Source organism: Micromys minutus (assembly GCF_963924665.1).
Source record: "Micromys minutus genome assembly, chromosome: 11".
NCBI classification, from domain to species: Eukaryota; Metazoa; Chordata; class Mammalia; order Rodentia; family Muridae; genus Micromys; species Micromys minutus.
The window spans coordinates 1,042,175-1,068,546 of record NC_137980.1 but is presented as its reverse complement, the minus strand read 5'-3'; the positions used below and the strand labels follow the sequence as shown (position 1 = coordinate 1,068,546).

The following is a 26,372-nucleotide window of genomic DNA, read 5'->3' as shown; positions in this document are numbered from 1 at the left end:
AAATCAGAAAGCTGGGATGGAAAAGGATCTCCTGTCATGTCACGCCTTCCAACCCAGCGAAGTAGTTTATCCCTGACTTAAGATTTGTATGCACTAGATTTTTAAGAAGACACACAGCAAGACACAGGAGAAGCTGACCCTTGCTGTTGATAGATTTTTTTTTCTCACAATTGGTTTAATTTAGCTAAGTATTGGGTTATGTTGTAGAGTGATTGTTTAGTGCCTGTTTTACTGGCCACCAGAGGTCATCTACTGTTACTTTTTTCTGGAGTTCTTCCTTCCTTCCTTCCTTCCTTCCTTCATTTCTTCCTTCCTTCCTTCCCTCCCTCACTCCTATCTTTGTTTTTGTTGGTTTGTCTTTTGAGACAGGGTCCTATTCTGTAGCCCTAGCTGTCCTGGAAGACACTGTGTAGAACAGGCTGGCCTAGATCCATCTGCCTCTACCCAAAAGTGCACCACACCCTGTTTGGAGTTCTTTTAAAGAAAAAAGCCACTTCAGTCTTTCTTTCTTTCTTTCTTTCTTTCTTTCTTTCTTTCTTTCTTTTTCTTTTTTTTTCTTTTTGCCTTTTCATGAAACTGAGACAACTGATTTCCCTGAGTAAAGCAGCTTGCCTACTGTCCTTTAGATCCTGTAATCAGGACCTTGCTAATCCACGTGCTGCTGAAGTTAAACAGCAGGTGGAGAAATCAGACTGACTAAACATAATGAAGCACAAGTGCCTAGAGAAGGGAGGGGTTCCCCAAACCCTTAAATGTTTAAAGTACCAAGTGTGTCAGAAGGCAGGATGAAGCTTGGGGCCTTGACAGTGGAATTCCTAAGTTGACTGACAAACTTCCCTAGAAGCCCCTCTAGTCAATGGAGGCAACCTTAACAGGACATGGGAAGCTAAAGATGTCGAATCCAGTCACAGATTCATAGACTCTGATGGAGCTAAGCTTGAGCTGAGGGCCTGGGCTGAAACCCAGGTTCCTGTAACAGTGGGTCCAGAGTGTATAGCCAACCTAAGAGGAGGCTGGAGGAGCAAGCCTGGAAGTTACAGTGTTGCTGACTGGAGCGTTACAATGTAGTAACTCTGGAGTACAGGAAGTAACACCAAGTTACAATGTGACAGACTCTGGAACACAGGAAGTAACACCAAGAATGAGTCTATTAGCTGGTGGCTGTGACTGGACTGGAACCAAAGTCAGGGAGACTTTAGTGTGAATGTTAGTTATCCACAAGGAAAAAATGAATTTGTCATCTAGAGTAAAAGCAGAAGTTTTATTGAAAAAGAAAAGGACAGCAGTCAAATGCTACTTGGTGGAAGTGTGTAAGTCAATATAAATTGTGTAATAGCATAAATCCTGATGGCTTTTAACCGATATTCTATTAAGTGATTATAGAAGGCTATGGGAAGGACTTGACAGTATAAGAAATTGAGCTCCTCTGTCATAAAGGAAATGAATTGTTGGTAAATTCATTCTTGTCAAAAAATAAAGTATATACAATTAACTTTTTTCTCTTAAAACTTTAGTGGAAGAACGAAGTTTTGTTGAAAAGCACAGATGGCCATCAAACATGTACTTGAAGCAGCTGGCAGAATACAGGAAGTATATCCACTCCCGGAAATGTCGCTGTTTAGTCATGTGACCTGAGCTTTTATATACGTACACTTTTTTTTTATTATTATGAAGAATGAGCACTTCTGGATTCCAGTAAAATTCTTATAACTAAAATCAATATGTTTTTTAATTACCATATAGCTTCTTATTAGTTATCTTTTAAAGGCTATGGTGGTCTTAAAAGGGAGCAAAAGCTACTACAGACTTAATTAATGCTTCACCTAGAATATAAAACTCTTGGACATTGGGTTCTCTTTGATGTTATTAAAGCAATCGTTGCCCTGTTGCTTTATTAATATCAAGACCTCTCCTACTTAAGAGATGTTTAATTTTTAAAAAAATCTAGGATAAATACAAAATGTCATCATTTCTGAGTGATTGCTTTACTAAAATTGGGGTATTTAAAAGCCAAGTGTAACCATGGGATTCAGAGGAGCAATGAAATTGTAGGAATAGAAATTTGCCCAAGACTTTGATAGTCATATGTCATCTGACTTCCAGTTCAGTAAGAGTACCTGCATCAATATGATGCCCCCCATCTGTTCCATCCACCCACATCTGCTTGTCAATCAAACTTCAAACCTAAGCAGGCTGGTTGTTATCTCTCTGTAACCTTATGGAGTCTAGGAACTTCCAAACTTAGAAGGGTCTGGTATTTGGTTTAGTGCTCCGCTAGTGCAGTTATTAAATTCTTGAAAATGTTTGAAGAAAGGACTGGAGAGATGGCTCAGTGGTTAAGAGCATTGACTGCTCTTCCAGAGGTCCTGAGTTCAATTCCCAGCAACCACATGGTGGCTCACAACCATCTGTAATGGGGTCTGATTCCCTCTTCTGGTGTGTCCATAAAATAAATAATTCTTTTTAAAAAAGTTTGATAAAGGGCCCATGTTTTCATTTTGCACTGGCTCCCCAAAATTGTGTATTTTCTAGCAAGAAAATATGCTGAGATACTATTTTCTTTTTGCTTTTTGTTTTTGTTTTTTTGTTTTGTTTGTTGAACATCCCTAGCTGTTCTGGAATTTGCTTTATAGACCAGGCTGGCCTCAAATCCACAAAGTTCTACTGGGATTAAGGGTGTATGCCATCATGCCTGGCTTAAAAGGCTTTTTCTTTTCCCCTGCTCAAACCTTCTTTCTGTGGAAGTAGAAAAGTTACTGATAACCAGGAAAGAACACGTGGCTTTTGTCAGAGCAGAACAGAGACTTTCATCCTTGGGGAAGGATATGCCCAAGCGCCTCCACAAAGACCCTTCCTGGCAGAAAGAAATGCTGAAATACTTTTTGTTGGTTTTGGAACGCTCCCTCAATTCTAACTGTACCCTAGAAAAGCAAATACTTTATTGATCAATATGTAAAGCCAGGAAGTTGTTGAGAGTGACTATCCTGACTGTCATACACAGTTGTAGTGATAAATCACAGGAAAAGATGCCTTTTAAAACCTTGGGCATAAAAGTTTAAATATTCTTTTAACTGTCTGTTAAGGATAGGATACCAATTGCTTGAATTGAGTTCTTTTCAAGGACGGATAGACTATTGGTATGAAGTAGCAAAGCTACCTAGGAAGGTAACAAAAGGAGGTAAATCAAAGACATACAAGATGTAGAGACAGTGGTGTCTAGGACAGAAAGCAGTTAGTTTCTCTCATAGTATACATTTGTAGAAATGATTCTTCAAGATGCTCAAGGGCATGGAAAAAACTTATCACTATTTATTGTTACTATCGTGGTCATCTGAAGTTTAGTACTGGGATATATATTTTTAATTTCTAGTGATTTTAGTATGCATATTTCTTCTAGCTTTTCAAAAGTTTAATTTAACAGTCTTATCCTGCAGTGTTAGGATTCCACACAGAGAGCCCTATTATGTATACCAGTACTGTCAAAATAAAGGGGAAAGAATTCTGTAGATAGAATCCCAAGAGAGCTCATTTTAATTATGCAGTGTCAATGAAGATTATTGAAATGAATTTTGTCTTTTGTATTTTAAATCATTTGAGTGAATCAACTATTGGCAGATCCCATTTGGTGGTGGCTTAGCATTAGAAAGAATAAATACAGTAGCTGATACCTAGAAATTCCTCTGTTTTTTCAGATCTAGTAGTAGCCTTTGATACTCAAATAATTACGACCACACTCTCTGTACTAATGACAATATTTAAAATTCTAAAATTTTATGAAATTGAAATGAAAAATAGGAGCTGTGAAATAAAGTATTTTTTGGAAATATTATTTTGACATTTAGATGGATCATAACTAATGGTAATAGGGTGTTTCTCCTGAGTAGGAGTTGAGTTTGGAACTGGTGCATGTTAAACATGGAGTGTGACTTAGACAACCATGAGTCAAAATATAAATGAATTCTCAAAACATTTGAATACAGACTCCTCAGTATTGTTGAATTCATTCAGCTGGAAGTAATGGGAGATTTTAAATCTTTATAAATAATCATGGGTAAATTACTGCTGGTTGTGAGGATTGTTTCCCAATCAAAGGTTATTTCTAGATTATGCTTTGTTATAATTTCTGCTTCAGTCTATATACCAAGCATTTTACTTAGAAAGAATATAATGTAGTTGAACTAAGGTTTCTTCCAGGCCAGTCTTGCATCCTGTTGTGCATTCTTTGTATGCTGCTGACTATATCCTTGTTCCTACTGCAGGGGACTAGTTTTCTAATAGAGAGCATTGGCCTGGTAGCTGAAGCCCACTCCAGTGCAAGCCATACTGGAGCTTCATATTGAGTAGTGGAAGACAGAGAAATCAAATGGATTTCCAAACTGGCCAAACTTTACAAATAGATTTAAAATGTCTTCAAAATTACTTTGTCTTATTTAAAGCATCTGTTTAATGCAACTTTTAATCAGATTTTGCAAAGGGTATTATGTATTTTAATATAGCCTGACCTGAATTTATATGTTTTTAGCTTTAGTATTTAACCTTTTATAACAAATAAACCATTTTTTAAAAAAACAAGTTCAATGGAATGTTCTGTAGTTCTTTCGCTCTGGATTTCATTGCTGAAATGATTTTGGGACATTGAGTTTCTCAAGCACAATTATGTCTTCTAGACAGTTTCCTTCATTATAAAATCCTGAGTATTGCCAGTGTTGTAGATGCTTTGTACATGTAAGATGAGGTAAGGAGATGATGTTACTTTTCATACCTTTGTGAAGGATAAAATAATCCCCCAGTAAAGCAACTGCCTTTATCCAGAAAAGTAATTTTGATAGTTATTTACCACAGAACCTTGCACATTTGAATGTTGGCTGGGCTCAAGAGTTTATGAACTAGCAAGATGTTCTGTGCAGTAAAGGAATAAGAATTTAGAGTTTCCCAGGAAGAACTAGGTGTATACCTTCCCATCTATGACTCTCGGTGCTAGTAAGGGCTTTGGTAAACCTGACTTTTCGACCCAGATACTTCTCTCAGGAAGAAAATTTGTCCTGTCCTGATATCTTGGATTGTTTATTGAGATTACCTATCAATTATCTCAATACATGGTAGTGCCTTGGGTTAGGTGGCTACTCCCTAATGCTGAATCTTGTATATCCAAGACAACCCAACTTAAACAGCACTTCTCTTTCTCTATATATTTTTTTTAGATTTATTTATTTATTATATATAAGTACATGGAGGCTATCCAGATACACCAGCAGAGGGCATCAGATCCCCTTATAGATTGTTGTGAGCCACCATGTGGTTTCTGGGAATTGAACTCAGGACCTTTGGAAGAGCAGTCAGTGCTCTTAACCACTGAGCCATCTCTCCAGCCCTCTTGCTTTCTATGATGCTCTTAGAAAATTTTCAGTTACTTTTACATGTGTCTTTCCTTAGCTACTTGTTCATACTTCAGTTATAGAACTTACACCATTCACATTTCTAGATATCTGTCAGTGGTCTCTACTTGGCTAGTCCTTGCTGACAGGACCCATGCTTTTTATTTATCTCCCTAACCCTCCATCAGGCACAGGCCTTGCGTAATTATGTGCTATATGCTCAGTGTATGTGCTGGCAATGTTGAGCCCACCTGCAGCTTAAAAGGTCAGATTGCTATCAGGATTAAACCCATCACCCTGTAGGCCTGGTGTTCGGGGTTAAGTTCTCAGTGAATGCAAAATGTAGAAAGGAAACATGATACATGAAGAGCCTTTGAGGGACTACAGAGCGTGCATATATAACCTTCAAGATAACTCTGGCTGGTGAGCTCTAGTGTAAGTGGGGCCAAAGATGGGATGAGAAGAGGGAAAACTCCCCCAGTATACATAGTACATAACTACTCTTCCAACTGCATGCAAGGTTCCCCTGTTCTGAGGCAGCCAAGGCTTTCAGAACTTAGTTATGTTCAATCTTGGGGAGTCTGGTATCCTATTACTCATTCAAAGCAAATAGCCCTCTTAATACCATCTAAGAAGACAGCATGTAGTTTTGTACACACTATGTTATATGCTTGCTTAAATAAGTTTCCAGAGGTTGAGTTTGGCCCCTTACCTGTTGACTTGCTCATTCTTATCCACACCAATTCCTGGTTCTCTGCCTTACTATGTGAGCCACACTGAGTTGATTTTGCTCCTAATATGTATGTATGGCTTCTAGGGCTCCAGAGGGCTAGGGGTTCAGTCGATGAAATGGTCGTGTGATGAAACTTAACAGAGCTATGGTCTCATTCACATGATTATCCTGTGAGTGTATGTGTGTGTGTGTTCACATTGTAGGAGAGGTCATTGATTTGCCTGGGGCAAAGCTCAAAATAATATAAAATGTAAATTTTGGAGAGTGGTTGAAACAAAGGAAGAGGGGCACAGTGGAAAGAAGTGAGTCACTGGGGACAAACCCAATGTCCACTGGGGCTGAGATGCCTCCGCTCTGATTGTAGGCCTCTCTGAGGCAAGCGGCTTTTAACCCAGGCCCAAAGCAACAAACCCAGTCCAAGAGCCCCTGGACTGAAACCCTGAGGCACAGTATTAATCCTGGGTGTTTCACAGCAATGCAAAGTTGACTAACCTGTATGAACACAAGCAGGTGAATAGTGCACATCCTCATTAGTGTTCCCACTGTAAACCAGCATAGCAGCCTCACAAAGATGCCCACACCCTGTCAGAGTTAACTTGTTACTTTTCCTGGGGGAGTTGGCTGATGCTATTAAGGACTCTAGAGCCTAAGGAAACAGCCCACCAGCACCTTGACATTCAGATTTATGACCCCCAGAACTGTAAGAACTAACCACTGTGAGTCTGTACTGTACAGCAGACTAAACAGTCCAGTACACACCTGGCTTGATCATTTACTCTTCCAGGTCGCAGTGTTTCCTGCTTTTCCAGTGTTCTCACAGCTGCAATCAAGGGTGACCTTTTGAGGGTTGAAGTGTAGACCGTTTCGTAATCCAGGGTAGGTCTAAAGAAGGTGCATTATGACACATTTCCAAGACAAGGCTGGTGTGAGTGGCTCGTGAGCTGGAACTTGAGAATCTAGGGAACAAAACAACTCAAATTCTCAGCTCTGAAGCACTTTGGGAAGGTTTCTCCTCGCCCCCATTCTGCCCCAGCCTCCAAGGCTCAGCCTATCCTATCAGCCTAACCCTTCTTTTTTTCTTCCCCTTTTCTAATTCTGCCTCACAGGCAATTGACCAGAGGCCTGGCTAGACGCCTCTATAGTGTTGGCTCCTCATTGTGTAGGTGGAGGCTGGAGTCAGATATTGGGTTGTGGTGGCCACACCGTCTCCTGCATCCCTCCTGTTACACTGTTTATAGACCTTCTGACCCCATCACTCTCACCAGACATATTCTAAATGCCGGGGTTTTACACTTTTCCTCCAATTTTTCAACTAATGGAAAATTAACTTGGAAAGTCGTTTATTTTAGTGGAGTGTGTGTGTGTGTGTGTGTGTGTGTGTGTGTGCACGCGCGCGCGCATACTTGTGTGTATTCCTAAATACGTGAATATAGCCTGCTCAGTCTGTGATCGGTATGTAGATGAAAAAATGAAATGTAGACGTGGCCACCCCTAAGTGTGGGGAGAATCGTAGTGTGGATCCAGGGGAGAAAACAGAGGGAAGAGCCAGGCTGAACATGGCCAGCTGATGAAACCAGACCAGGAGAGGAGAGAATGGGAGGGAAAGCAAGTGAGGAGCTGCTGAGGAGAGATAAGACAAGAGGCCACAAGCCTGGTGTAGCCAAAAGGGCTGAGTTATAGTGATCAGGCTAGGGAAGAGAAGTGTAAGCCCAGCCCCTGGGAGGGAGGGGTTTAGGGAGGGGCTTAGGGTGGGGTGTGAAGTGAAGCCCAGCCCCTGGGAGGGAGGGTTTAGGAGAAGTGGTGGGAGGGGCCACAGGTACTGAGTGAAACTGATCCTGCATTTGAGACCCAACAGCATGCGCGAGGTTTCAGGAACGAACGTTTTGTCTGTACTTCCCTGTCTAGGGTTAAGGCTCCATGGGCTCACACACACACACACACACACACACACACACACACAGAGCAGTTGGCACTTCTAGGCAGCACAATTGTGCATCAAAGAGTCCTCTGCCACACTACCTTGTTTCCTCTCCCTCTCCTGCAGTTATCCCTAAGCCTTGGGTACAGGAGCTGTGTTCTAGATGTATCTGTTGGGACCGGGCTCAACAACTCTGTCTTTTGATTGGTTGCGGTTTTCTTTAAATGGTCTAAATGAATTTTTAAAGGAGTTCAAAAAGAATTTTAATGTTTGGGGGTGAGAAATTCTATTTCTCACCAAAATACACTGGCAACACTCCATACTTAATCATCAATTTTATAATGACAGATAATCATCAATTTTATATTGATGAGAGAATTCACTGTATTTGCATGAGGAATTCAAAGTATTAATTTTTGCTTCAACTTTATCATAAAATTAAAATATATGCAGACATCTGCTTTACTATGATAGAATTTGTACTATCTTATCCTTGTTTGCTTGAGTTGCCTACCTTTTTACTGTCATCTGATATACAATAAATATTTTAGCCGCTCTAAAAGAATTGGAAGAAATATTGCAGCTCAGTCACAAATGACCATTTTAAGATGGAAAACCTAAAGATGCCAAGTTTGGCTAAGCCAACTTTTTGTCTTTAAGTCCAGGAAGCTACAAGTAACCCTTCCTTTCACATAGTCTGACTTAGAACTTTATATTTATCAAACTAAATACTAAACATAAATACAATGTTCTCATATCCACTTTTCATAAAAATTAACATGTTTGCAGACTTTTTATTTTCTTGAGACTCATGTGATTCTTCCCTCTTGGTTACTTGGGCCACTGAACAGACCATTGTGGAACAAGTATAACCTTGTCATCAGACATAATGACCTGGTAAGGAGGAGGAGATTAAGGAATGCTGGCAATCACTGTAATTGAAAACAGTAGTTGTTTGAATCTACTCCCGATCAGGTTCCTGTCCTGGAGCAAGTGACCATAATGCCTCACTAAGAGGACCGTGACAACTGCTCAGGTAGCATAGAAACCCAGAGTTCTCCATGCTAATGAGGTATCTAGATAGACCCCAAATATTTAGCCAATAGCTACCCTTTGTGGGCATCCCTTCCTGCAAAAGGGATTTTCATCTCTGGTCTACCCTGAGTAAGTCACATGCATCTTTTCTACCATGAATAAACAGTTTGAACAAGCAAGGGCTATCTCCTTCCTCAAGGGCTGCTGGGGGTGGGGAGGGAGCCTTCATAACAGAACCACAACTAAGTCTCTCACAGAAGGCCTCTCCACACTCCTGGCACTTGCTCTGAGTAAAACTAGATCCCCTACCCCTGCCTCCCAGGCTCATAGCACTGAGGCCTCCATGGATCCCAGAGGAGTCAGGGTGCCCTGGAGTTTGAGAACCTCAACCTCCACCTTATTCCCTGTTATTTCTCATCCCAAGAAACATGGGCTGGGGCTCCTGTCTTAGGCTGTGTTTTGCCTCCTCTAAGGGGTGTAACGGCATCACATGAGTTGGCATCCCAATGGGGAGAATTAAATATAGCTTAGCACCCAGCGTTTTACCTTCCCAGCAGCTAGGGGAAATGTAAAACCACAAACCATTATTCTTGGCTTGTACCTTTTGCTTAGAAGAGGCATAGATTTGGTTTGCTAAATTTTTAATTCATTCATTTGAGGAACAACTGCTTCAGAAGCAATAGACATTTTAGTCACTTACCAAGTGTAATGGTCTGAATGAGAATGCCCCATAGGCTCATAGAATTCAATGCTTGGTTCAGTTGGTGGAACTGTTTTGGGAAGGATTAGGAGGTGTGGCCTTGTTGGAGATGTTTCACCAGGTGTGGGCTTTAAGGTTTCAAAAGCCCATGCCTGGCCCTGTCTGGTTCTGTGTGCCTCCAACTTGCAGATGAAATGTAAGCTCTCGGCTACTACTCCAACACTGTACCTTCCTACTCCCTGCCTCCCACCATGCTCCCTTACCATGTGGTCATAGACTAACCTTCTGAAACTGTAAGTAAGCCTCCTTTAAATTTCACAAGTTGCCTTGGTCCTGATGTCTCTTTACAGCAATAGAAGAGTAACTAAGTTACCCACTAAAATCTTCCAAGAGTCCACCACCAGGACTTTGGCAATAGTTAAGGCTGATAGCAATGCTGGAGGACCAGAAAGCAAGGGTCAAAGGCAGTTTTCTTGGCAATAATTAAATTGTGAAGATGATTTTTTTAAAGTGTCAATAGATGCTATGAACTATTGCCTGGATGTTTTTGTGCATGCAGGTCACCACCAATAAAAACTAAATTTCTCATAAGCCTTACAATTTCCAATAAAGCTGGAAAGAAAGGTTGGTTTTGTGTGGAGACTTTGTAGGTATCAGAGGTTCCTAAGCAGCTCTGGGGCCTGTCTGGGCCTACTTGTTGCTTGTATATGTCTCTTAGTACCAAAACAGAAGTCACTTAATAAATATCTATTGGATGTACTGGAACACAGCTATTAATGGGTTAATTAGCCAGGCTACTGTCTCCAAGTTGAGGACTCTTTATGTCCAAATGGCTCATTTTGCTTAGCATTCAGGGAACTTCACTAGGGGATTTGGGCTCATACAGGGAATGAGCAACACTTGATATCAATGACATTGTGAGGTCCTGTCTGCAGGGAACTTCATAGGCAGAGCTTTCAGAGAGGAGCAAGTTTGAGAAGAGCTACAGAAGGTTTGCCAGGCATAGTCTAGGGCAACTTAGGAACCCGTGGCCTCCAGGCAGAGGTATTGCCTGAACTCTATAGGCTGCTTTGGCCTGAGGAGCTCAAGAGTATTGTTTTTAACTTCAACTCTGTCATTTAGTGACTGAGTGCCATGCCATTTCTCTTAGAAGAAATGAGTCTCTCCTGGAAGGATGAATTGAACATGTGAGTGAGGAATCCATACTAGGTTGGGAGGGCCTAGATTCTCTTAATATGTGACTCGGGGAAGTGAGGTGTCCTTTCTCTTGACTTTGCTTCTTTAGAAAATGAGACTAATAAGCATATCAACAAGATTATAAAGTCCTGAGTTAGTGCCACAGACATTACTTAGACTTAGCACTGCTAAAAGCCATCTCTCTCATTATTGTGAGTCTTACGAGCATTGCATCTCATTACCATGACTATCATTTCGTATTGCTGGCAGCCCTGTGATACAGGGATAGTCAGTATCACTATTCTGTAACAAGAACTGCACATAATGGCCTGAGGCCTTATTGTTAATAAATGACTACAGAGGGCATGAGGTTCTTGTGCTCACAGAAAAGCACTAGAGAATCCAGAAACATTAAATATGCAAGACTGGCCACTGTACTGGCTGGTTTTGTGTCAACTTGACACAAGCTGGAGTCATCACAGAGAAAGAAGCCTCAGTTGAGGAAATATGTCCATGAGATCCAGCTGTAAGGCATTTTCTCAACTAGTGATGGGGGCGGGGGGTAGCCCATTGTAGGTGGTGCCATCTCTGGGCTGGTAGACCTAGGTTATAAGAAAGCAGGCTGAGCAAGCCAAGGGAAGCAAGCCAAAGGAAGCAAACTAGTAAGTAAAATCCCTCCATAGCCTCTGCATCAGCTCCTGCTTCCTGACCTGCTTGACCTGACTTCCTTTGGTAATGAGTAGCAATGTGGAAGTGTAAACTGAATAAATCCTTTTCTCCCCAACTTGCTTCTTGGTCATGTTTTGTATAGGAACAAAAAACCCTGACTGAGACAGGCATGCAAATGGGAGATGTTCTCTAAGCTAGAGAGGTGGCTTAGCAGTTCAGTGCACTCACTGCTCTTGCAGAGGACCCAGGTTCAGTTCCCCCTACCCATGTGGGGCCTCACAGCCATCTGTAACGCTAGTACCAGAGAACATGATATCTTCTTTAGACCAGCACATGGTTCATACAGGCAAAATATCATAGTGTTAAAGTGGGGAGACTAGAGAGATACCCTGCTCTCCGGGAGTGACATTCAACTTTCAGCATCCAGGCAGGCACGGTGCACACAGAGATGAGAGTTCTACATCTTCATCTGAAGGCTGCTAGTGAAGCCCACACCTACACTGACACACCTACTCCACACTCTGGGCCGAGCACATACAAACCATCACAGGATGAGCTTGTCATTTGTTGAGCATCCAAGGTGGGGGGGGTGGTGGCTGAATCTGAGTGTTTGGTAACATCAGATGTGGATTCTTATACAGTTATCGAATTTCAGCCACTGAGGAGACTCCGTGTCCTCTTTGAAATGTCCAGAGAAACTATCCAATAGTCAATCAGCATTGACACCAGGAAGAGGTTGCTTCACTTTGCAGCCATGTGCTGCATGCTGGTTCCTGTGAGCAGGACTGTTAAACTACCACTGTCAGCTGCCCCTGGTACAGAGTAATAATTCCTATCTTAAGATGGAGGGCATGCCCCTATCTGCAGGTACTGGATGTGCTACAGGGTCCAGGTGAGCTAAGAGTAATGCTCAGAAGCCTCCAAGCACACTGGGAGACTTTCCCCGAACTAAAGATTTTGGACTGATAATTATGTGCAGGAGGCCATGAATCTTTAAATGGGTTTGTTTCAATCTCTGCTGTTGATGCCATATATCAGCCAGGAAGCATTTACTCACTTTTAATCAAGTATTGAAAAAAAAAGGAGGTAAAAGACTGAGATCCTCTGCTCTCTGGCAAGAGAGCAGCACTAACGTGCACATAACCACACACAGAAACACAATCACAAAATCTCCAAATATAATTTTTTTAAAGAACAGTTGTTTATACATGCATATATGTGCATGTGTCAGTTTTCACCTTACACATGGATCCCAGAGACTGACTGGGAAGCTGAGGGGCAGGTGCCTTTACACATTGTACTGCTCCACCTGTCCAAAAGCACTAAGAATACAATCCCTTTTCGTCTCGAGAACACACACAGAACACAACAAAAATCATTAGTCATATGCAGACACATCTTTATTAGGAATGAGTCCTTCTCACTGGAGACTAGAGAAGGGACCTACAGTTTCATGATAATTAAACATTATAGTAAGACATTAAAGCAAAATGTCAAAGTGTGAATGGAAGAAATTATTTAGGGCAGTGTTTCAGAAACAACTTTTTTTCACAGACATTATTGGAAGGAGAGTTCCGCAATTTTGCATTTCATATTTGACTTTGCTGGTACTCTAACTTGGATCAACACACAGCTGCTTGGAATTTTCTGGGCAATTAATCACCTTAATGAACAGACCTGAATGCACCATCTGCTCTGCCGTCTATGTTAACATGGCTACAGTGAGGACCGACTATGCTAAAGTTCTTAGTCTAGTTTTTCAAACAGCATTCCCATACAAGTGTGGACTTCTATGGGTTGTGGGAGGGTGAGGTTGAGAACACTGGCAGAGAGCTGTAAATGCAGAAATGGATGGTTGCATGTATGAGGGAGGGAGAAGCCTTGTATGACTCATAAACAAGTTCACAATATCCATTGATTTAATCAACCTTTAGGAAGTGGACTTCTGCAAAATGACTTTAGCCGACCAGCAGTAGCAGGAAACCAGCAACAGATTTCACTGGAGATTTAGATCAACTGGATTGGAAAACATGGATTTAGAGGTAGAGACATGTCAGCACATGAAGAGTGGATAATCAAACCAGTGTGGTCTGTTAAGCCCCTTAGCCCCATGGTTAGAGGCAAATTGAAACAGTTTTTATCACTGAGGAAAAGAAATAAAGATGCTCTGTTGAAAATCCCAGTCACCAGGAAGTACTAACAATCTCTGATGCACATCAACTCTCAGGGGCACTGGCCAGTTGGATGGCTGCTGTCAGCTTGGGCTCTACCTGGCAAGGAGACAAAGAACTAGATTTTACAGCAAAAATTAGCTCAGCCTTCTTCTATACCACCAGAACACTCTCTACCCCTTCCCTCTGCCCCCCTCTGTCATTTAGATGCATTCTTCTGCATTCTTCACAGGTAACCTTGGGTAGGAGCAGCTAGGAAACCAGGAGGGAAAAGAACTTAGCAGGCTTCTGCTGGGAAGATGCTAGCTCACAGCAGGGGGAGCTGGGGAAATGGCATTTTCTTTCTGTTTCATTCTTCATCTCAGCATGAACTGCTCAACAAGGTCTAGAATAGAAGCCATTGGGTACCCCTAACTATATTAGTGATCTCAGACTCAGGATGAGCCCACAAATTAACAACAGACACAGTGTTCACCACAGTTCACAAATGTTGAAAAAGGGATCCAAAGATGGATATTGACTATTTGAGTTCTGGAGACTCAACTGTATTATTAATTTTTTTTTAGGCCTCACTTGCTCCTGTGTCTATACTGAGTAACAAATGGTATACATGACTCACCAGAAGGATACATTGTTGATCTGTGGGTCATGTAGTTGGCTCAAAGATCTTTATGTTAAACAATCATTACTTTCTTTTTTTTTTTAATATTTATTTATTTTATGTATGAGTACACTGTAGCTGTCTTCAGATACACCAGAAGAGGGCATCAGAACCCATTACAGATGGTTGTGAGCCACCATGTGGTTGCTGGGAATTGAACTCAGGACCTCTGGAAGAGTAGCCAGTGCTCTTAAATGCTGAGCCATCTCTCCAACCCATTAGTTTCTTTTTTGATAAAAGAAAACACTCTAGTCTTTCTGTGTACCAGTGCTTGGAAGCTTGCTAGCCCTATGTGATGAGGACAGAGAAGTTGCTCATCAGACCTCAAGGCATCCTGGTGCCACTGTACGGTTTAAGGTCCTTTAAAAGCAGAGTCTGTCTCTCAGTGGAAATATGCCATGCCTACCAGCTTAAGAGTTGATCCATCTGGGCTGGCCAATCACCTGGCCAAAGGACCACCTTTCAGGAAGGCAGGAACACTTCAAGCCATGCTCCATAAGCCTGACTGGCTTTCTGAATTACTCAGAAAGCTCAGCCTTTTTTTTTCTTATGTTGGTTCTAAGCTTTCCCTCACACTTAGTCTAACCCCTCTAACTTTCCCCTTCCTGACTTTTATGTTGACTTAGCTCAAGGTACATGGCTTTTTTTCTTTCTAGGTATTCCTCTTCTGGGAAACTGTCAAGATTTACAACAAGCCCACCCTGAGGCTTTTGTTTTGAATTCTAATAGAATTGTCCTTTTGAGTCCATCCTTAAATTCTTTTATCTGTAAGACTAAGAACCCTGAGGAGACCCCTGGTTCTCTCCACATCACTGGCTCCTTGTAGTCTTGCTTTCTGTTTATCCCTTGAAGTGCCTTCCATGCTTAGCTAGCTGGGTTTGTGTCAGCCAGCTTCTGTTGTGAGAGATCTTCTGCTTTCTTTAGGCAAAGCCCAATGCCTCCACCCCTCTCTGGCACATCCCATCACATTAGTCTACTTGCTTCTGGATTTATTTGCTCGTTTGTGGTATGTCTTCTTCTATGGACTGTAAGTGCCACATTATCTTTTTGTGTATTTATGTCTAATGCTATGTGTAGCACAAATTTCTTATAGAAAGGTCCACTGGAAGTATTTCTCTCATTGGTACAATTCATCAATAAGTGTCATCTCAGTTCCTCGATCCACCCCAACCCAGAATGTCCTCCTACAGCATAATGGAAAATGGCAGTAGAATGTCACTGTCCCTCAGTGCTGTGGCCCAGCCTCACCTGCCACTCCTTTCATCACTATTTCAGAGCTCCAATCTGCTTCAGCCTGGTCATCAGCTCCCCACTCTCTTGCATGGAGATTAGATCGCTGCATCCGCCTATGCATTTTTTACCTATGAAGATCCGAGGAACCTGCAGAAACAGACAAGTCAGGATGGTTAAGGAGTCTTGTGACTAGCTTAACCGTGGCCAGTATTGTCCACTGTGCTAAGCTTTACAAATTGCTTTACATTCTATCTGCTTCAGAAGACTATTTTAAAAGCAATGGTCTAAGAGTGAAGTAGTTATTTAAAATGTTGAAGGGCTGGAGAGATGGCTCAGTAGTTAAGGGCACTGACTGTTTTTCCAGGGGTTCTGAGTTCAATTACCAGCAACCACATGGTGGTTCACAGCCATCTGCAATGGGATCCGATGATCTCTTCTGGTCTGAAGACACCTATCGTGTACTCATATACATAAGTAAATCCTTAAAAATAATGTTATAGCTGGGTTGTAACTCAGAGACACAGCTACTGAACATGTGTTAAATCCTCAGCCCCAGGTGGGGAAAAGAAAAAGAACAAACGTTTTTCAGATAGAATGAGCTTACAACTTTTTCACTTTACAAACACACATCAGGAGCAAATTTTTACTGGCAGGGCTTTGGTTTCCCTGCAGTTGTCACCAGACCTGAGACCTTATACTGAACATGGGCAGTCAGGAGCATGTTTCTTTTGTGCAGCTGGAAGGGAGGTTCAGGCTTATTAAACATTGTATCATCCCTATATTAAAATGCAGGTTAGCTGTTCTCAACTAGAAGACATTACTATGATACTTTGTGTCTCCTTTAATCCCTTGCCCTTGGTAAAATACCTAAATGTAAAAGGGCTCTGTGTCCAAGCATATTGATCTGTTCTGGCTTCCTGGCCACACTGATGTGATCACTGTGCTTATAGAATGGGCTCCTCTCAATCATTGTCACTCCACAGAGCCCTTTTCAGATACTTGTCTGACTTATCACCGTTGAAGAGGACTTCAGACTCCCTAGGAAGAAGGAAGTACCTTCACTGTGGTCAAGTAATTTCCAGACCAGAACTGTACCATAGAGTTGAGAGGTCATGAAGAAAGAATTCTAATAAGGCCCATAAATGATCAGGAAGTGATGGGCCCTCTGACACAGGGAGCGGAAGGACAGACAGGGTGAGAATGGCTTTTAGAGCACCCTATTTTCCTCAGAATGCACAGACCAACTAAGTGAGTTATTTAAATTATGGGAAAGATGAGAAAGGGGGTTATTGTGGATACAATCTAGTAGCATTATTTAGAGAGGGGGTCCAGGGAGAATGGGGCTTTAAAATATAGAAAGCTGATAACTAAACCAACATCCTGTGCCATAATCCAAATTAGTTAAGCTACCTCCTTTTCCTGAGAATTAGAAAAACATCCCAGAACCCCTTTCAGGCAAGTCAGCCTGGTGAATATCCATCAGTCCCAGGGGGTGTTCAAGTGGCTGTAGGTGGCTGTGTCAGAGGTTTTTGTAAAGGAAAGTAACACAATACAATGTTGCTCCCATTAGCTACAAGGGAAAAAAAATGCAGCAACAGGAGGCAAGATGCCCCAAATTTCCACAAATGCTGGGTATGGTTTCTAAGGAAAGGAGGCCCTGTGTTTGCAGGGCTTTTCAGTTTCTGTCTCCTCAGAAGTTTCTGTTCCCTTGTTCTGCTCCTTTGGGGCTGTCAGTTGTTCCAGTAGCGCATAGCTCTAATGACTGTTGAAGGTAATGCCTTGCTAAATAAATTAAGTCCTTCTAAGATTTAAACAAAGAAACCATGTATTTATTCTAGAATATCTTATTTTTAAAAGAAGACTCAAGCGGTGTTCACAATTCCTGCAGGTTTTCACCTCTTCACTTATGGCTGTGGAAGTCAAAGGTTGAAATTGAGTGTCTTTCTGGATCACTTTTTTTCTTAAAAATGAGACAGTGTGTCCTGCCTATCCCATGCTAATATCTTTCGTTTTTAATGTGGGTTCAGTTTTAATCTAAGCTGCTGACCTCAGTGCTTATGAGGTAAAATTGTTTGATCCACTGAGGGTCTGAACTAATGCCTTGAAAACCAAAGGTCATCTCCTGGGAGCTGGTTCTCCATTTGGCTGTGAGTCAGAATCCTGGAAAGTTTGGTTAAATCACATGCAGACCTCTCTCAGATTCAGAAGAAATGAGCTAAAGCCTGAGAATATGAGTTTCTAAACATGTCCCAGGTGCTGGTCACATGCAACCACTGGTCTACACAGAACAGCCCTTGATTTCTCCCAGGATGACAGAGGGCTGGGGCCCTCAGCACACACTACACACAGACAGCAACACACACACACACTGGCCAGCACCCCCACCCTGAAATATTATCCCACTGTTCTCCAGGGTGGAGATTTCTGTACAAGTCTGGCCAAGAAGCTAGGTTGCTTGAAAGCCTGAAGGAACTTTGCAGCCCCATCCAGTCAGTCTGGGCATCAGCAAAGCTGTCTTCGATCAGGCTGAGGAAGAGGAGGAAACACCTGTCACTCAAACCTCTGGCCCACCCCTTTCTTGGGAGGAGACCAAGTCAGCTACTGCTGAGCTGAGAAAGAACCTTTACTCTAAACCAAGCAAACATTGGTCTGAGCTCCAGGAACGGGTTTTCCCAGCATTCTTTAGGGTTTTCTTCGTGTGTGTGTGTGTGTGTGTGTGTGTGTGTGTGTGTGTGTGTGTGTGTGTGTGTGTGTGTGTGTGTAGGCCAAAGGTTGACTTTGAGTGTCTTTCTTGATTACTCTTTTTGTTGTTGTAGTTGTTGCTGCTGGTGTTGTTTTTTTAACTGAAGCAGGGTCTCCCACTCCTCCTATGCTAGGCTTACAAGCAGGCTGCCACCTGCCCACAGCTTCTTCCTCTTCTGCTTCTGTCTGTGAGGTAAATGCAGTATCCGCTGAGTCATCTTCCCAGCACCCACATCACCACTTCGGACCATCGTTGGGTAGGGTTTGAGCCAATGGGTTCCCCTCAGAGGCAACTCCTCAAAGCCCCTTCAACAGTTTCCTCTTCTACCACAAACCCCTGGCTGTCATTAGTACTAGAATTCTGTGTGGCCCCAGAATATCTCCCAGGATGGCTGCTGCAGTCTTGCTCCTGGGAAAGAAAATTCCTGGAAAGCAGGTGTGTGTACAGAGGCAGAGGACCGGGTTAGATTGTCGGGGACTGACCATAAATTCCATGGACTGTGGCAGTTTGAGGGACAACTCCACAATTTATCTTGCATGACCTTTAACCTATTCCGGCCACCTCAGTGTCAGACCCAAGGAATGAATAAATACCTTTGGAATGTACAAACTTAACAAGGCTAACTGCCACCAGTCAAAGGGGCAAGGAAGCTATCACACAACATCCAAGGCCCATGGGCTCCACTGTAACAGGCTTTTTCATGTACCTTCCAACATTTTTAGAACTTGCTTTATTTGGGTCTCTTTCCTTTGCTACTATAAAAGCTGTTGGAACATGGACGCTGAGGTAACCATGGATGCTGTCTTCTCAGGCCATGGTTGCTCACTTGACTCTCTTTTGAGGTGAGAGCAGTTTTCATACCGAGGACCTATAGTGACCAGAATGGCCCTTCCAAGGGTCAAATCAGGTCATTCCAAAGCTAAAATTCTAGCAGCAGCCTTGCTCACTCAAAGGACAAGCTGGTATATTATTAGAGTGGTTAGAGGCCTTCTGAAGGTAGCTGCCAGTATCCTCAGGTGTAACTTTTCTTACTCTAACTCACTGTGGGCCTGTCATGCCAGCCTCCTGATTGGTCCATAACAATACTAGTCACAGACCCCACACGCTAGCTCTTATTTTTTGGTCTCCTTTTTCCTTCATCTTGGTGAGGTCCTGTTGGTTCTACTTAAAACAGTAACCTGCCGCCTCTACCCTGCCTCCCCACCCATAGTTTCCATCATAAACACATCACTGCTGCCTCCCAGATACATAGCTCATTGCACTGTCTCCCCCACAAAAGTGCTTTTTTTTTCAAAAGTGGGAATTTTTTTTTCACGACTGTATTTCCACTATGCAGAAACGTGCCTGGTGCCTTAGAGATGCTGAAAAATATCTGTTGTATCCAGGAAAGTCACCCTGTGGATGTGAAGGGAAAAAAACAAAACAAAACCAAACCCCAAAAACCCAAGCCCTTGGCTACTAAAACAGTTTGTTCTGTAAGAGGCACCCAGAGTTCTCTCAGAAGCATTGGAGGGAACCACAGGAGCTAGACTGCCAGTCTGAGGAGAGGACCTCTTCTGTAACCAGGCCCTGCTGAGCTTCTGCTGTAAACCAAAGCCCATGGCAACTGGAACAGCCAACTACTCTCAAATTCTTCTTCTTAAAATGTAAAGATGGCCTCATTCTGCACCAGAAGTAGTGAGTTGGAAACACTTGTGCTTCACCCCCCTCCCCAAAAAAAAGGATGCTTTAGATTTGGACTCAAGAACCTGCTGGACATAGGGAGTATGTATACAGTTCAGTGATATGGCTCAGTATGCGACGTGAGTACAGATTCTCACAACCGTGTAAAAATGGCACAATACTGGGAGTGGGTTCAGGGATAGGTAGATCTCAAGGGCTCATTAGCTACCCAGTCTAACCAAAATGCAGAGGGTACAGGTTCACTGAGAGACCCTACCTCAAAGGTCAACCTCCAGTACATGTATGTACATTCACTCGCGCACACACACACACACACACACACACACACACAAAGGCACAACCTTTTGTCATTTTAAAGTTAAAAGGCCACTAAAAAGTACTGTGTTGCTTTACAAACATTTGTTAAATAAAGAAACTTGGTTTTTTTGTTTGTTTGTTTGTTGGTTGGTTGGTTTTATTTTGTTTTTCTTTTCTCCTGGACAGGTGCTGCTGGGCTAATTTTCTTTAATTCTGTTGTAACTAGGATCACCTACAGATTTTACACCACCTCTGCTGATGGGAGGCTGATTGGGAGGCAAAATTAATGTGGAATTTAACCTGAACATGGGATTGTCTGGGAAGTTTTTCCAGGCAGTTCCACTGGGAGCCAAGTTTGGGAACCGCTCTGCAGGAAGATATCTGTGGGAACTGGAGCAGGGCCTGGAGGGGTGTCTATACGGTTCTCTTCACTGTCCATTCCCTGCTGTGTCTCTGCTCCAAGACCTCATCCTATTTACAAAAGTGTAAAATACACACTTTTGGTTGGCACTACCATGCAGATTTTTGAATGAAATAATTTCCAATGCTTTATACGAAGATCCTGGAGAAATCCATTTAAGTCACACTAAAGTTTAAGTAGAAAATATGTTTCTTTTCCCCCAATACTGCCCTACAAAGTGTTCCTGAAAAGAATGTGAGACAGTGTGAGTGCTCTTTCAGGAAAGGGATACTTGAAAAAGACCACCCAAGCCTGTCCCTTTGGCTAGCATACTGTGTAAACAAAGGGCCTCAAAACCCAACCCTACTCCTCTCCTAGCCTGTGCTGAAGTCCTGGGGCTAGCCATTGGAGGAACCCACCTTACAGGAAGATTTTACACAGTTCTGAGCCATGGAGAGCACCTGAACCTGAGACCACAGGGGTAGCACGGTGGGGGTGGGGGTAGGGGTGGAGGTGGGGGCTCTCACCTGGACCTGGCCTGGGAGGAGGTTTTAGTTAAGAAGGGAGGGCTCAGTAGTTTGATCCCCTAAAGTCCACAGAGAAAAGTTAGGTACAAAGCACAATGCCGGAGAGACCTAGATAGGAGGATGCCAGCCCAGCCTGTGAACTCCAGATTCAGGGAAGGACGGTGTCTCAAAAAATAAGACTGAGAGTGATTAAAGAAGTCATTCAGCATTAACCACTAGGCTGTTGAGTAAACAAGGGCACAAACTCATACACACACACACACACACACACACACACACACACACACACACACACCATATACTTCACAGATCTGGACATCTGTATTTTTTTCAGCTTCCCAGTGAAGCCTCACTGAATAAGTTTCTTTTCACTGTCACGTGTCTCTAATTGGTATTGGAGGCAGGTGGCCAAGGTCCTTGGCTTGTTGGGGCTGCCAGATCCTTGGCTTTGTCCCCCCAACACTCCAGTAACAGTATGACAAGCTCTCCTCCCAGCCCCAGAGTCTGTTAGACTGGGCATTCCACCAGCAGCCCAGGCACAAACAAAGCCTTTTCTTAGGGAAGAAGGTGTTCTTAGAGAGCTGCATATGTATTTGTGGGTTCTGAAGTGCTCCCTCTAATCTAGCAGCCTAGGTCACCGAGGAACTCCACGGCAAGAACCCTCCAGAACATATAGTAAATTATCATGAAAACCAGGCCTGAAAATATCCCATAATTAAGGCAGCACAAGGGGCAAAAATGGAGTACAGGATTTACTTTTCTAGTGGGTGGAGCTAGATAAGAATGAACAAACTAGGTGACAAAGCCCGGTGAAAAGAAAAGGAAAGACCACAAACCCCACAGAGATATGCTAACAGGGGGTTGGAGGGAAAGATAGTAGATGGCCCGTTCCAAAACATAAAAGGTGGAGCTCACACTCAGCCTCGATGCTGCCTCCTGCCTTGCCAGATGAACACTGTCAGTTCAAAATAGCGCTTAAAACAAAGCCTTCGGATGCACACTTAACTTCCACCAGCCCAGCTGTCAGGCCAACTGGACCGGCGCCACACACCAGGGTTCTGCCTTTTGGTCCTCCCAGGCAGTGTGCTGCCCACTCACTTGAGCAGTGTCTTCCCTTAGGTCCCTCCCCCACACTCTGCAAAGCCCTCTGGATGCTTTGAAGGACAGAACCCTGGTAGCAGCATCTTAGAAAAGGCACAGCTGTCTGCACAGCTCCGGAAGGGAAACAACAACCCACCAGCGCTTCCTTAGCGTTTAAACACACTCACTGTTCTCGCTCCGGTGAGCGCGTGTAAATAATCTTGAACCTCTTTGGTGTTGAAGGCGGTTGTGATGTCCACAAATTCCAGAAGACCTTGTTTGAAAGGCAGTTGACTGAGGATTTCATAGGTCTTTTTGCAGTAGGGACAGCTGGGCTTGATGAACACGACCACCTTCCCTTCCTGGATCTTGCTGTCCACAAACTCCCGACTCATGCTGACAGGCTGCAGCTTCCCTAGGCGCAACGTTCAGTTGAAGGTACTGATCTAGTGTAAAACGCCCTCAGCTCTCTTTTAATAAGGAACCTCCTTGGAGGAGGAGTTAACAAGTAGGATACTTCAGTCTTAAAGGGCCAGCCCCAAAGTCAATTCATTCTGGTGTGAGTCATCAGTTACTAAGCCTGCCAATGCTTGCTGTTTAAGCACCACCTAAGAGTTTCTGGGAAGGAAGTCCCCAGACCTCTTAGAAAATATTCTCTTTGGAAATATTTCACAGGAATTAGGGACTGCCCAGCGACTGCACCTCATGGGTTGCCCCATGTGCTTCTTTGGCCTGTAAGGTGGGTGCTTGTGTGATTGTGGACTTGGTTCTTGGCATGCTAAGTTGACAAAGCTATCTGGACTTTCTCTGTTTGCTCTGAGGCCATGGTGAACAATGTGCCCCTTGTTGGCAGGGCAGATTTCTGACTGAATTTTGCTACAGAATCTACCTGGGAAGCTAAGCCTTTTCATAGGCCTCCCTCAGCCCAAAAGCCTTAGGGTTGGTGACCTTTGAACAGCATTTCAGTAAGAAACAAATTCTCCCATAACCCCTGACCTCAGATTCCAGACATAAGGAGGATCTTTTCCTGCCTGACTTGACAGTGAACTTCACAAGGCAGTGCTGAGGTAAATCAAAACAAATCAAAGAGAAAACTCCTGTCAGACTAAATCACCTTTCCAAGCAAGCAACAAGTTCCACACTAGAACCAGAGTATCTTATAGGAGGCCTAACTAGAGAGGCATGCCATGTTGACAGCTCTGGTGCATCTTGTGACAAAAGAGAAGTAATTTGACTTCTGGTGGCTGCTTTCTTTGTCACTCACAGCAAGTGGCAAAATAACAGCCAGATGGCCATATTCAGGGCCACAGAAGGAGCTCAGAGAGAGCTCTGTCAACCCAAAAGTGTGGACCATGCACATGGCTGAGGTTGGCTGCTCTATGGCAGGGCTGAAGACCTCTCAGCCCATCGCTTCCCACACTTCTGAGCAAGCTCAGGGGTAAAGTCTGCATCCAGCTCATTTTTTTCACATCAGCCTCCTGATGCCAGCCTGTTTCAGGGGCCTCTTGAGGGCTCTCTCTTGCTGCTCACATGCCCCTGGAGAATCAGCACATGGTACAGGCTGTTCTTGTAGAGTCTTTCTCTCTTCCTCATCTGTCCCATCTCTCTCTTCCTCCTTTTCCTAAACAATCTAACCCTCCTCTCTCTCGAAGACCATGGTTGAGAACCACCATGACCTTTTGTCTCTTGCATGTCCACATTCTGCGCTGTCCTGATATTTGCCACTTGTGTTCTCCTCGACCCCTCTTTCGATGAAAGACCTCCTTATCCCCTCCTGCTGAAGGTTACTTCAACATCCTAGAACCAGAATTAATTAGCGTGTGTAGAAACATGGGAACCTACCTCCCAAGACACCTGTACAGAGTCACATGGGGCTTGGAGTTCCATGTTATGCCTAACTCCAAACTCCAGACAGATGAGGACCTTTGAGTGTGCCGTATATGCTGTATCTATAATTATAATTTTTCAATGTCTGATTTGGAGTCTACCATATTTAAATGAGGTCTTATAAATGATATTGCCAGAATACAGGAGAACTCTATTGCCTGTCCTTCAGCTTGGGTTAAGACTAATATCTGAGCCATTGTCTAATATTTAATAATATCTAATGTCCTTATGTGGACCTCCCTTCCAAACCTCAGGAAGGCACTGGCTGCAGAGAAGCCCCACCTTCAGCCTCTCAGCATCACTCACTTAGTGCTCAAACTGCCCAGCTTTCTGCTCAGCCTCCATGTGCAGACATCTCTCTTATGGCTAGGGCAGAAAGTTGAAGGTATCTTTACTGTCCTCTGCAATTTATGGAATAGCCAAGCTCTCCTAGGTTTGTCTCCTAGGTCTGACTGAATGCTGCACTGCTCTTGGGGGCCCAGCCCCCCTGGTTCCTCACTTGGTGTCCTTATAGCCTGCTCTGTGGTACTGCTAGACAGTCTTTAGAAATGCTAGCACTACCACTTGTGGGGGGCTCGATAATGCAAGGATGGATGCATTTTTTTCTACCTGTTCTTAAGGGATGCTATAGATGACTGAAAAATAATTCTAAAAGAACAGTGAGGGAGCTGAAGAGCTAGCTCACATGTTAAGAGCACTAGCTGCTATTCCAGAAGACCCAGGTTTGATTCCCAGTATGTACACCATGGCTCATAATAGTCTGTAACCTAGTTCTGTTGAATCATACACCTCTTCTGGCATCCATGGGCACTAGGAATGTACATGGTGTACAGACACACTTGTAAGCAAAGTACCCATAAAAAACAGTGACAGTTTATCATGTGAGCTTAGCTGGGAGGCACTCAGTCTAGTTGGAAAGAAGTGTCTGCTCTGCAGTTCCTTCTCAGTAGAGCTAATATGCAATCTGAATCTGTGTCACACTAATGACTGTCACACTAATAGAAGGTAACAGCAAAAACAATGATCCTTATGTATTTACTCCTAAACTCATCCAATCAATATTTATTAATCAGTTACCCTGGGACAGACACACAGATCCTCATACAATTCTGTCCTTAGGAATTCATAGGAAAGTTGGGGAGACTGTCAGGAGAATGTTGTGATGGGGTTTTGTATATGCTCAGCCCAGGGAGTGGCATGAATAGAAGGTGTGGCCCTGTTGGAATAGGTGTGTCACAGTGGGTGTGGCTATTAGACCCTTACACTAGCTTCCTGGACACCAGTCTTCCTCTAGCGGCCTTCATATGAAGATGTAGAACTCTCAGCTCCTCTTGCACCAAGCCTGCCTGGATACTGCCATGCTCTCACCTTGATGATAATGGACTGAATTTCTGAACCTGTAAGCCAGTCCCAAATAGATGTTATCCTTTATAAGATTTGTCTTGGTCATGGTGTCTGTTCACAGGAGTGAGACCCTAACTAAAACGAATGGGCACAAATAGTATCAGCTCTGCAGGATGATACAATAGAGGTATATACAGGCACCAAATGAGAGCAGCTAGCTCACCAGGAGAGTGTTAAAGGAAAGTTCTCCTGACAAAGGAGGGCCGAATGTCAGTCTTCAAGTATGTAACTGTACCTTTTTCAGGAACCAAAATAAATTAGTAAGCATACTTTGATCCCAAGTAGTGTTGGAAATGCTTTGGAGCAAGGGACCCTTACAGAGCCTATCCAAGCTCACTCCAAAATTGTTTTGACAGGCTGAGCTGGCTCTGAGGGCTTCTCAGAGGCTGAAGGGATGCCATGGCTTACTTCCAAGCCACAGCTGCCTTTTAAATATATTGCTGGAGGTTTCAGGTGAAGTAAACATGTGATCAGATGGTTTGTGCCTATGTCCTCTTTGGAATGCTCTCTGGCTCTTCACAGATCTGACTGTGGAGGATCATTAACTTTGACCCACAGGTTTCTCAGGGCACTTCCTCACCTTCTACCTGTTTTCTGAAATCAGTAACACTGACAACCACCCACTATGTGCTGACCCTATGATAGACTTACTCTAAGAACTTAATAGAAGCAGTTTATTT

General features: G+C 43.3%; 2 protein-coding genes across 2 annotated transcripts in view; one reads left to right on the top strand and one right to left on the bottom strand.

The window, feature by feature from the left end:
• RHOBTB3 (Rho related BTB domain containing 3) overlaps window positions 1–4,557 on the top strand; it is a 49,488-nt gene extending 44,931 nt beyond the window's left edge. Inside the window, exon 12 of the mRNA XM_080925786.1 lies at window positions 1,515–4,557. Coding sequence (XP_080781912.1) covers window positions 1,515–1,630 — 116 coding nt within the window. The 3' untranslated portion in view covers window positions 1,631–4,557. The remainder of the gene's footprint in view (window positions 1–1,514) is intronic.
• Window positions 4,558–13,015: 8,458 nt separating this feature from the next.
• GLRX (glutaredoxin) lies at window positions 13,016–22,833 on the bottom strand. Its single transcript, XM_080924694.1, has 3 exons — window positions 22,590–22,833; window positions 15,687–15,818; window positions 13,016–13,876 (listed from the first exon to the last, which is right to left on the bottom strand). The coding sequence occupies exons 1-2, from the start codon at window positions 22,794–22,796 to the stop codon at window positions 15,705–15,707; spliced, it is 321 nt and encodes a 106-aa protein (XP_080780820.1). The 5' UTR covers window positions 22,797–22,833; the 3' UTR covers window positions 13,016–13,876; window positions 15,687–15,704.
• Window positions 22,834–26,372: the final 3,539 nt, after the last annotated feature.